The sequence below is a fragment of the Arvicola amphibius genome, chromosome 2 (assembly GCF_903992535.2).
Source record: "Arvicola amphibius chromosome 2, mArvAmp1.2, whole genome shotgun sequence".
Lineage (NCBI taxonomy): Eukaryota > Metazoa > Chordata > Mammalia > Rodentia > Cricetidae > Arvicola > Arvicola amphibius.
The window spans coordinates 48926295-48939032 of record NC_052048.2 but is presented as its reverse complement, the minus strand read 5'-3'; the positions used below and the strand labels follow the sequence as shown (position 1 = coordinate 48939032).

The following is a 12738-nucleotide window of genomic DNA, read 5'->3' as shown; positions in this document are numbered from 1 at the left end:
ACTCTCTTTGATGATGAACAGTGACGTAGGAATGAAAGCCAAGTGACCCTTTTCTCCCCAGGTTGCTTTTGGTCATGGTGTTTCATCACAGCAATAGTAACCCTAACTAAAAGAAAATAACGCTAAATGTGCATTTGAATATTCAAGTACACGGAGGTAAGCTAAGCATATATAAATGTCCACAGTGGGATACTCATGAGAGCAAGATTACCAATAAACACGTCCAGTCATGGAGTGGGGTTGTCCTTGTGAGACTGACACATGGTTGTATTATATTTAAATAAGAATGAAACAGGCAACACAAGCCCTGTTGGCACATGTCATGTCACCGTTCCGGAAACAAGGACAGAATGAGACTATTAGAAAGAAATCTAAAGCCAACACTATGAACTTCGGCTCCTCAGCGAGCCACATGAAACCCTTAAACACTGGATGCAAAGGAGTACACACATAGATATTTGCTAGAGGGAGGGAAGGCCAGTGTTCTCGTCTTATATGTTTTAAATTACTATTATTGGGTGTCCATCGGTGCACGATGCGTGCGTGTGAGCCACGGCACATGTGTGGAAGTCAGAGGACAGCTTTGTGTCATCAGTTCCGTACTTCCCTGTGACTTCAGAGCTCAAACTCAAGCCGCTAGGCTCGTGACAATAAAAGTCTTCACTCACTGAGCCAACTCTAGCTCTCTGGCTCCTTCTGTCATATTTTTGATAGTTTGTATAATCTAGAAGATTTAGAAAATACTTCAAAAATAATTTCTATTTTTTTTTTTATTCCTCATCAAAACTTACTTTTAGGGGCGTGGGATTCTCCGAAGGTGTGCAGAAGACATCTTATTAAGGGACCAATGCTTTGACTTTTCTGATCTGTTTCCAAGACCAGAGATGCTGGCTATAGGCATTGCTCGCTTGGACCATCGAGGGACATGATTCAATGACCTGAATCACTACTTTCCTAGCCCAGTGCACAGGGGTATGTTTTATGGACTGGTATTCCATGGTATTCCATGGCCATCCCATCTCACTAGTACAACAGAAAACTGAAGTTTCTTTAAGGGTTTCTTCTTAGCAACCCATTCCTTAGTGAGCGACACAGAAATGATTTGACACACTATACGATGTGGCATTAAGGCAATGCAAAAAAAAAAATCTTGCCGCCTAAAGAACACTTTAAATAACTGCAAATAAAAAAAAATGGCCAACAAAGCCAAACACCTGTGGAATCTTGTTTTAACCTCAAAGCTGGACCCCTTCTAATCCTGAGTCAAAGGCTGGCCTGGTCCTCCAGTAGATTTCACTAATGATTCTTTAAGGGAAAAAAAAGGCCCCCTGGGTCAGGGGCTTGCACAGCCCATAACTTTAAAGGGAAAGGGACAGAGGGGAGGGCAACTGGTCAGATGCCTGGCTTCAAGTTCACCGTATCTACAGCCAGCCTGGAGCGGTGGTCAGCTTCCCACTGAAAGTAACACACAAGGCTTGCTTTCTGTCTCCGCTCATGCGTCGGAACCTGGGTATACTTTTACTTTCTGAGGAGAAACTGTGTCACTTGACTTCCTTCCAGTGGCTGCATTCCAGCCAGCAAGTAAAACGCTTAAAGAACCAAAAGGAATTACTACCCAGAAAAGGCAATCAAGGTTCCAAAATTTGATCAATAAAAAATTTTCATCTATTGCAAACTAATTGCTAGCCAGTAGAGTCTCCTGCTTTGGGGGTTACGAACACACCTGCGCTGTTAGGCATTTCTTCCACTTGTTTAAGCAATCTTCCGAAGTATATAAATATTTATAAAAGGAAGCCTACTATTTTTACCCACCTCTAATTTTTTTGAGCAAAATCAAATTAATTCATTTATAGCTGCAGAAGCATTCTGAAGGCAAGGTCTGTGTCAACAGTTTAGGGTCCTATGAGCACCCTCCCAGCACCCAGCACATAGAGGCTCTTCTGGGAATGTTCGCCAAAATGCATTTAATGAATTCAGATCGTTCTGACTGTGAGTTTAGGATGGAGCCAATCCTCAATTTCCATTTCTATCATTCATAAGAGAAATTTGCAAGGCAAATTAACAGCATAAGCAAAAAGACAATGTAAGACGATGAGCGGAATACCGGTCAAGAACCCCAAAAGTGGCCTATACACCTGGCTCATGCCTCCTTCATCAATTACGCAGGCTGTATCCTGGGAACTCAAGCGCTGAGTGAGATCCCGGCATGCATCTGCAGCCTGCCTTTCTCTAATATTGAAATTAGCCCTCTGGTGGAGTCTGGCTTGGCCTCATGGTCCCTGTCTCTATCAAGTGACCACTTGTAGCCTCCTCTCCCTTTCCCTTTGTTTGTCTCTTCAGCCTGTGAAACTGAAGTGCGCTGCCAGACACAAAGTGGGCAAGTGTGATAAATGCTTAAAATACGAGCCATAGCATCTTTGGAGACGTAAGGTTTCTTTTCCCTTTTTTCCCTTACATCTCAAGCTCTCAGCAGATCAAATCCTCCTTCCCCGTCAAGCCTTCCTCTACGCAGATCGGAAATCTGCTAGCACAGGTTTATGATTGTCGAGTTATAAATGGTAAGGAGATCAGAGGGGAACGCTGGGCAGGGTGGCTGGAGGATTGCCTTTTTATTTCTGAGCTACTCCAGACGAGACGCCCAGTGAGGACAAGGCATGCCAGGATAGACTTCTCCGTCAAGGTTATTTCTTTGGAGGAGCACCAAGTCTACATAAATTCTTTTATAACAAGGTGATAGACCATATAACTGAGAAAGCAATTTCTCCTTTCTGTTAGTAGAAGGCCAACTAAACTAATAAAGCTTCCTACTGGATTCTAGTGACCCTATATTCAGCAACACGTCAGGACATGAAGACACATATTCACACACATGCGCGCATGTATACATACATGTACAACAACCCCAAAAATTGGTCTAAATTTTCTACTTGTCAGTTCTACCACTAATAGGTTAAAAAGACACTCAGCATGATCCTAGCAGACCGGTCTTCATGATGGCCATTCTTCTTCTATCCTTACTGTATGGACTGAAGTACAGAGCACATCACAGTGGTTATCCCATTGCCCTAGTCATGATCCATACATGCTACATGTCAGACTCATTGACTTGGTTGCCAAAATCCTTAATGGTCAAGAAGAAATAGAATGCTCCAAAGGAACCCCCCTGAAACTTTACTTTGCATATCTAGTTAGCCCTGACAAACCTCTACTCATTACCCTAAAAGCCATGTTTTTAAATTGCAAGTACTGGGGCTAGAGAGATAGCACGTTGCTAAAGGGCTTCCAGAACGCGTCGCTGAGTTCAGATCCCAGCACCCATGTCCAGAGATTTGTGAATGTAATCCCAGTCCGGGGAGGAGGGGGCAGGAGGACCCCTGGAGCTCAATGGCAAGCCACCTAATTGAATGGATGGATTCAAATTCAATGAGAGATTGTCTCAGAAAGTAAGGTGGAATTCCAGGTATGGTGGTGTTACCCTTTACTGCTGAGGCAAGAGGATTTCTGAAAGTTTGAGGTCAATCTGGCCTACATAGCAAGTTCTAGGCCAACCAAGGCTGTGAAGTGTCTCAAAACAAAAGATCTACGGAGCCGGAATAAGTAGCACATAATACATTCAGTGTCAATCTTTGATATGTTTAACACACACACACACACACACACACACACAAATGGGAAAGCAAATCCAGTTCAGTTTTACTCATAAATGACATTCAACTCTTTACAGCACTATAATTGGACAGTATCTTCATATAGTTTTAAAACTTCAAACCAAAGCTGGACTATGGATACCCCTCTTCCCGATACTATATTGCCATTTTCCCAATGCACTAGAGGCCTGATAAATTCAGCAGGACTCCTAGTATTTTCAAGGCTGTGAGAGGCTCCAAGAAGGAGGCCAAAGTACGGACAGGCATTTGAATCACTGACTGACAGGCTGGGCCAGCTCCCTGTATACATTAATAAATTAGAATTTTAATTGCCTCTCTGTCTGCAGGAGATGCCCTGGTACTTTAATATGTACCAACAATTGGCTATGTTATGGAATCTGCAATGTGGCCTCCGCTGCTGACCCCTGAAATACAATTCCCAGACTGACTACGGAAACTGTTCAGTTTGATCCTTTCAACTTATTTGAATCCTGACAAATAAGCTCACAGCTGAAAGGTCAACACAGTCATATTTCATCCTCCTGAGCTGTTCTTAAGACATCTGCACAACAAAGCCCTTCTTATAACACCTGACATCCGCCCTCCATGGCACTGCACCTCATTATAACTGTCTCCCGCGCCTGTGTCCACGCCGCGGTAAGAGGGTGCGAGTTGCTGGTAGTTTACCAAACAGCTGTCTTTGGAAGCGTTTGTAAACAGCTCACGCCGATGTTCAACTTGCCCAAGAACCTGTCACTATAAGGTTGAACTTTTTTTGTAAGAGGGACACTTTCCCTGACACAATAGGAGAACAAGAATTGGCGTACCAAGGACAGGACAATCCGGGCTGGGTACTTTGGAAGTTGGCACTAATTTATCCTAACACAGGGAGAAGTCAGCACATGTAGACTGCACACTGACTGCTAGCACGGTGTGCCACTGCTCTTCCCAAGTTGTCCCAAAATTTGCAGCGAGAAACCTGTCCGTAGCCTCCATGTGGGGGGCACCTAACACCTATCTTCTACCTTGAACCTGGGCATAAATACGACTCAAGTTTCTTTGCAATTTCTACTGCAATTTTCTACTCCAAGACCCAAATCCAAATTAGATTTTATGAACTCACTCCTCTTTCGACTCTATTAACCCCTTGGCCTCGATGTGCCTGAACGGAGAAGTTGTTGAGACAATCTCCTTTTGTTATCATTTTATAAAAATTGGTCCCCACTTTCAATTAATGATTCAGAAACATTCTGCAAACATCTACGGAAGGAGGGCATGTATTCTATTATACTCATTACCAGGGACAATATCAGTAGCGTGACACCTGCATGGGGCTAAACAGAAGCTCTTGACACTGGGGACATCTGGAGCTGCTCAAGAGCACCCCTTTCTGGAGGGTGCATTGGGCACTGAGGAACAGGGAACAGCTCCCTTGGTCCAAAACTGATGAGATGTCAGGAACATCTCTACACCCGTGTCCCCTAGTGATGATTAGCAAATATGTCTCCAAAATAAGGAACTTTATATGTTGTCAATGAGGAAGTCAATTAATCTAGTCACTGTGAAAAGGATGGTGAAGGGTCCTCAAACACTATGAGGATCCTCAAAAAACTAAAACCAGAACCATCACATGATTTATCTAGACCACTCCTGGGTGTAAACCAGTTGTGGTAGTAAATGAAATGTCCCCCACAGTCGCAGGCATTTGCTCAGTCCCCAGTTGGTGGTGCTGTTTATTCTTCAGCCTTGCTGGAGGAATCAAGTCCCTGGGGTCTGACTTGGAGATTAAAAGCCTTGTGCCATTCCACATCCTTCTCTTTGCTTCCCGATAGGGGCTGAAGATGTGAGTTCTCAGCTTTCTGCTGCCAAGTCTGATACTTGCTGCCAGGCCTCCCAGCCATGATAGACTCTTATCCCTCTGGAATGGTTAGCCCAAATAAACCTACTCATCCTGAAGTTGCTTTGAAGTTGCCTTAGTCATGGTGTTTTATGAAAGCATCAGAAAATAAATAATATATCGACATACTTACAAGATATTCGCAACGCATGATAGCTGAGACGTTGGAATGGCCCTACGTGCCTATCACGGGATATGTGGATTAACAATTATGGCATCACTTCCTCTACCAAGAACAGCTTCCTGTCATTTGTAGCAAAATGGCTGAAGATGGAGGATGTATCAGTTATGAAACTAGCTAGACCCAGAGAGGCAAGTGCTGTTTGTTGTTTCCCCTTTGTGGAAACAAGAGAGAGTCGACATGAAGGTAGGAAAATGGTTCCAGGACCCTGGAAAGGGGGAACACTGAAGTCGGATGAATGGAAGTGATCAGTGCTGTTTTATATGTGCGTGAGTCCCTTGGCATGTTGAATTATGAGTTGAATTTCTCACAACATTAAAACTTGTGGCATAAAACACCCATCCCCCAAACCCCAAAATTTTAGGTCAAGTAGGTATTTTTCTTATGATGTCATATTCAGCTCATAAACTAAAAAGGCATATTTTGCACAAGATTTCCTCAGGTAGTTCGCAATGGTCTTGACATTCTGTCTCTGTACAGCTTCCCAGCCATGGAAAAGGGGATGGCAGTGATTTTTTTGAAAAAGAATTGCTACCTGAAGAGCTGGTTGCTTGTCATTCCTCTTGGGAGACTTTAATCCACTAACTTGCTGTTGCTGTTGCTGCTGCTGCTGCTGCTGCTGTTGTTGTTGTTGCTGCTGCTGTTGCTGCTGCTGCTGCTGTTGCTGCTGCTGCTGAAGGAGGAGCTGCCTTGCCACCTGCAGGGCCTGCAAGGAAAAGTAAAGGGAAAGGTTTTGTTATCACACAGGTCTCGGGACTCCCTCACAAAGAGGATCTGGGGAAAAACCCTTCAGAGATGACATTCACTTTCTCATTTCCAGGCAAAGGAAATTGCCAATGAATCTTAGCCAGTCGACATAGAAAAAGTCCCAGAATGTGTCTACATTTCCTTTGATTTGGTGAAATCACCCATGATGTCTTAGACACAGTTCTTATGTAAGTAGATACTTCATTCCCACTAAATAGCTGCCATGACACCTTTAAGTAGGAATGGCTGGTATAGACAGATGTCAGAGTGGTGCCGGGGCAGGGGGACAAGGAAAAGTTAAGGCTCAGGGGACAAGGAAGGGCTCTTATTGGAGATACCATATCCTACTGGATTTTTCTTGGGGAAACTTGGGAACTCAAGTTTTACATTTTATTTATATTTTAACCTCACCTGCATCCAAATAAATAGAAAGAGCTGGGCAGTGGATCACAGGAAAGTGAGACACCATTGGAACAACTATTTCCACTGAACGCTTAGAACAGATAGACACATAGAAAAAATGATCTCACATCGATCGGCTGGGATAAGGCTCAGCTGGCAGAGGGCTTGCCAAGCGTGCATAAAGTCCTGGGTTCAATTTCTCACGTGCATGGTAGCACAGACTGCAATCCTAGCGTGTAGGAGGTAGAAACAGGGAGGTCAGAAGTTCAAGGTCATCCTCAGCTGAGCGTGAGTGTGTGTGTGTGTGTGTGTGTGTGTGTGTGTGTGCGTGTGCGTGTTTAGTATACTGATTATGTGTAGGTGCTCTTTTTTCCAACATGAAAACTTTTGGCTATGGTATCTCTAAAGTATCTCAAAGTCAAAGGTCATCCTCGGAGGTTGTGCCCAGCTGAGCTGCCTATGTAGACCAGTAGACAGAGATAAGAGAAAAGCTTGACCTGGGGTCATCTTAAACATTTTCTTATGGTCCCAAGAACCAAACTAGTTAGGCTAAGTAACTCTTTCAAGGTAGTACTTATTGACATGCTATGAATTAGCAGTAAGACAAAATAAACAGAGAGGAGACCTTTAAAGGTTCAACATAGTCAGGTATATGGGTAACTTTTTTTTTAAAAGTTCAAGTGAAGAAAGAAGTATTAGAAACATGGATATGACCAGAATAAAGATATTCACTGCCATAAAACCAATAACAGGCCACCGCGCCTTTGTGAAGCTGAGAGTGGGATAAGTCGTAGGGAACTGAGGTGTACAGGCACTGCTCCAGAAAATCACACAAAAAGTCAGACTGCTTGGGTCTACTCAAATGAGAGCCAAAAACATACATATAAAGAGTCAGAAAGGATGCTCTCAAAATGATGTATTTACACAAAAGGAAAATTAATGCATATCACTTAAACAATTTGTAAAGATTAAATGATTTTGTGTGTGTGAGCGCACACATACATACATGTGCATCATGCATGAAGGCCACATGGAGCACAGAGAGGGTGTCAGATCCCTTGGAGCTAGAGTTACAGGAGACTGAGCTGTATGGGGTAGGTACTTGGAACTGAACTTAGGGTTCTCTGAAACAGCAGACAGGGCTCTTAGACACTGTAACATGTTGTTAGTCCCCCACAAATATATATTTTAATGTGGCAACTTATATTATTTGTGCCCCAAGGAAGAGGCACACAGAGATGTGATCAATGCCCCCAAACAAAATTTGATAATGTGGACTTAGAAAGTGACCATAAAGAACTGGCATGGTCCTGGCTTCCTCAGAGAAGATCAGCCAGGCGCGTTGGATAGGGAAGTGCACAGGTAAGAGAACTCAGTGGCAATGCTGAGGGCAGGATGGGTCAGAAGGCTAGGGCTCCCATGTGCTACACTCATGAGAACAGGGGAATGAGAAACAGTGGAGGGATTCCTGCACGGGAGTAGACATCTACAAAAGATGAGTGTATGAAGGTGAGCATCCTTCTTAGACAGCTGACTCAACAGAGCTCCTAAGGTAAGACTGTCACAAGAACTTTTAGGATACTTTCTTATGACTGAGGAGTGCGTCCACGCTAAGAGGCACAGAGGAACACAAACAAACCGAAGCACTAAATGGCAGGAGACACAGGAAAGAGCTTGTCCTCAGTCGTGGAGCCTGCCTATGACATCGCCTGACTACTGAACTCACCCCAAGAGCCCTGCGTATGAAGCGCCAGGCTCTCTTGCCTGGAAAGGAGAATGCACATTTGCCTCCGCGCTGTCTGAGAGGGGCAGCTGGAAGGTAAGACGCCTGGGAGAGTTGCCTGGGACTCCAGCCTGCTGTCTTGGTGGAGGATTCACCATCACTGGACTCTGGGTTTCCTTGTCTCCTTGGAGACGTTCAGTACATGTGTAGGCGGAAAAGTGGGCAGAGTGAAGATTTCATTTATATCATATAAGAAAAATAGTCCCCTGTGCAAGGTGCCTGCAGGAGCAACGCCTCTCCTACTAGCCACATTCCCTTAGCTGTTTCCCATAAAGCTCCCAGGCTTTTCATGCAGGACAGGACACTATTCTACACTGTGAGCCTTCCTGGAAGGCTGTCCTGGGTAAATCCTCAAAGGAGGCTCCAGCTGTGAGGTAGAAGCAGAGAGTGGGACCACAGCAGACAGCAAAAGATACTGCAGAGAAATACAAGAGAAACACGAAAGGCTATCTGCGTGCAGTTCTGAGGCAGAGAAAACTGTTCCTGCCTCGTTACCCAGGATGCACAAAACACTTGAAGGCCAAGCTTCTGATGCTTAAACAACTGAAATTTCTAGAACCAATACTGTCTAATCCTCATCTCAGCTAAAGGGATGGTATTATGTGTCTCACAAAAAAGCATTCATACGCACACAGTGACTCTCATGAGCACATACAGTGGAGTTTCCTTCGCAACCCATGTTGACTGAGCAGGCTCTGCATTGCCATTATCCACTCGGAGCAACCTGCAGGAATCCTCAGGCTTACTCTGACAGTTTCAAGTGTGGACGAAGTGACTTAGATAGCTGATAACCTTTAAAATTATTATTATTATTATTATTATTATTATTACTACTACTACTACTGTGTGTATGATGGGTGTGCATACCTACCTGTGGAGGTCAGAGGATATTTTGTGACCTCAGTTCTCTCCTTCACCTTTATGTGTGTGCCAAGAATTGAATTCCAGACCTCAGGCCTGTGTAACAAGGGCTTTTACCCATAGCTATTCTGCAAGCCCTGTGATGTTGAAAGAGGCCTCTTGTTTGTTTCCCCAGCTGCCCAGAAACCGAAATAATCACACAGAAACTAACTATATTAATTAAATAACTGCTTGGCCTATTAGCTCTAGCTTCTTCTTAGCTAACTCTTACATGTTAATTTAACCCATTTCTATTAATCTGTGTATTGCCACGTGGCTGTGACTTACTGGCTAAAGTTTTGGCATCTGTCTTTGGCAGGGCTACATGGCTTCTCCCTGACTCTGCCTCCTTTCTCCCAGCATTTCATTATCACCCCCCCTTGCTCTGTTCCCCTATAGCTCTGCTATAGGCCCAAAGCAGTTTCTTTATTAACCAATGATATTCACAACATACAGACGGGAATCCTACATCACTGTGATGTCTTTTTCAGACCATATGAACGTATCTGCTCATATGATGAACCCCAGGCTCCCCACACATTTCACATGGAAAAGGAGGGAAGACAGAAACACAGAGAGGACTGTAGGAATGTGTGTATCTACCAAAGAAACATCATTTAACCTCTTGAAGATAGAACAAAACAAGATGAGCTATACAAAATGGCTTTGGGGGTTCAGTCTACAAGTGAATAAAAACAAGGAAAGGAATTCCAAGTATCTTGGATAGAGAGAACATTAGTGAAGAGGATAAATCACTGGAGTATAAAACTGTTACAAATGTTCCATGTTAATTCTCTTGCCTTATGAATATGCTAGCAAAGGGCAGGAGGGATACCACTCTCAAAAAATAAACTAAAAACCAGCATGGGCCTCAACAAGAATTTTAAAACTTAACTGATGTGAATGTGTAGTATGCTTTGACATCCAGACATTAAGGGGTGTTTGCACAAAATTCCATATTATCTAAACTTCTTCCATCTGGAGTTGAAGGCATCACCCACAAAAGGGATTGCAAAGTTTTAATGCTCAGACTTTGGGTTGTAATCCCAGGACTGAGGAGGTGAGGAGAGGGCATCTGAGTTAGGGTTTCTATGGGTGTGAAGAGACACCATGACCATGGCAACTTCTGGGCTGGCTTACAGTTTCAGAAGTTTAGTCCATTATCACCGTGGTGGTATGCAGGTAGATGTGATGCCGGAGCTGAAAGTCCTACATCCTCATTGGCAGGTAACAGGAAGTGAACTGCCTTGCTTTACTGGGTATACCTTGAGCATATATGATACTTCAGAGCCCTATTTCACAGTGTCACATATCCTCCAACAAGGCCACACCTACTCCAATAAGGCCACACCTCCTCCACAAGGCCACACCTCCTTAGAGTGGCACCACTCCTTTTGGGGGCCATTTTCTTTCAAACCACCAGAGTGATGAAGACCAGGAGTTCAAGGTCAACCTTAGTTTGTGTTCATGGTTGATCTGATCGGAGGAAGATTTGGAAAGACTGCCCCACAGACCTGTGTAACAGCCATTTTGACCCACAATGTATCAATACAAATTGATACCCTTTATGTTAGGTTTCAGTACTTTAGTTTCAGGAGATGATCTTTATTCTAGTACCACAGAGAAATGAGAAAGGACAGATCTCACTTTCCTAACAGTGTCTCAGTGACAACTGGAGAAAAGATTTCCATGTGCTATTAAAAGATAAAACTAGACTCACTGGAAATAGACTAAGTATGTGGATATGAGTCTGTATACATACGAGAGAGGGATGGAGAGGACGGGAAGATGAGGAGGAAGAAAGAAGAGGAAGAGAAGAGGTGAGAACATTCATGTGCAAGGACATGAATAAATCAAAGGGCTTCTCTCTTCTAGCACATAGCGCCCCTGGCTCATGTTCCAGGCTAAGCGCTAATGTAAATAACTTAAATGGCCCAATCCCATCTCTGGAGACCTTTTACTCTTGGTGGCTCTTCCTGGCTGGGTTGAATCAACACTTCCTTTATAAAAGATGTGACAATTGCCTAGCACTGGATGACTCTGTGCTGTATTTGAGCACTGAGATCAGGTTACAATAAAGGCTCAGTTGGAGGGTGTCAACCCACAGAAGCAGCTGATAAAGCCTGCACTTAGAAGCAGCCCTGTGAACTTACGAAAATGGGTGTGCACATGCGCAGAACCTTCACCTGGACTGACTGCCTGGCTGCCGCTTGGCTTTGATCCTTCTCTATCAGCGAAAGGGAACAGAGATGTCAAGGTCCACGGCCATTTCTGAGTGTCTACGTAGAGCCTGCAAACTATGGGGTGGGTTGCTACTTTGCCTGGCTATATTTCCATAGCAACCTGGAACCTGGGCGTTTGCAATATGTCTTCATTCTCTGGATTCAAGATGGTCCCCTTCTCAACAATGCCTTCCCTTCTGAAGTAAACGAGTGCCACCTGCTTCTTACAAAGGATCTTTTACTCTGGCATGTGTCTCAGGTTCATAGCAGGTGCTCAGACGAGGGGCCAGGTAATCCTATGTTTAGCATGTTTATCAAGGTAGCCGCTACTCAAAAACATGTTTACCACCTTTAAAGAGCTACTAACATGTTTACATAAAATATAGACTTTGCAAGCACACACACACATACGTAAAGCAAGCTGGAAGGAAGAAACCTTTAGAAGAGATTTTACGTAACACGCTTAGTGGTCTGTCTTATGAGACTAACACCTGGAGGTCCTCCAAAAAAAATGGTGCCTGGAAAGTTTTGGGTCACGGGCCCACACAATATAGTCTATAGGCCAAATTTTGTCAATTATCTGCTCTGCTTGAATTCATAAAACAACCAGAGGTTTTACCCATTTAAATGAGTAGGAAGAAGTCAAAAGAGCAATATATTGACACACAACATGTGTATGACGTTGGGTTTAACTTTTAACAGTAACTTCCTAGACGGTCCCTTCTTTGATGGGAAGGGACTCGGCAACCCTGTCCGGGTCTGCTCTCTGCTTGTGCTTGTCTGTGCTTCTTAAGTTGTGTTTTGTTTGTTGTGCTTGAGGGAAATTTTTCTCTTAGCCTATCCTTTAAAAATCAGCTTCCTCAAGACAATTTCAGTGAGTTAACAGGCAAAGGGATTGTGAATTAGCCGTTCCCGAAGCTCAAAACCACCTATATGCTTTTCAAAAGCAACTGGAATGT

General features: G+C 43.8%; 1 protein-coding gene across 1 annotated transcript in view; it reads right to left on the bottom strand.

Moving 5' to 3' along the window:
- Window positions 1-12738, bottom strand: part of Foxp1 (forkhead box P1) — a 235156-nt gene that overhangs the window by 139518 nt on the left and 82900 nt on the right. Inside the window, 1 exon segment of the mRNA XM_042054470.1 lies at window positions 6261-6431. Within this exon segment, the coding sequence (XP_041910404.1) occupies window positions 6261-6431 (171 nt within the window).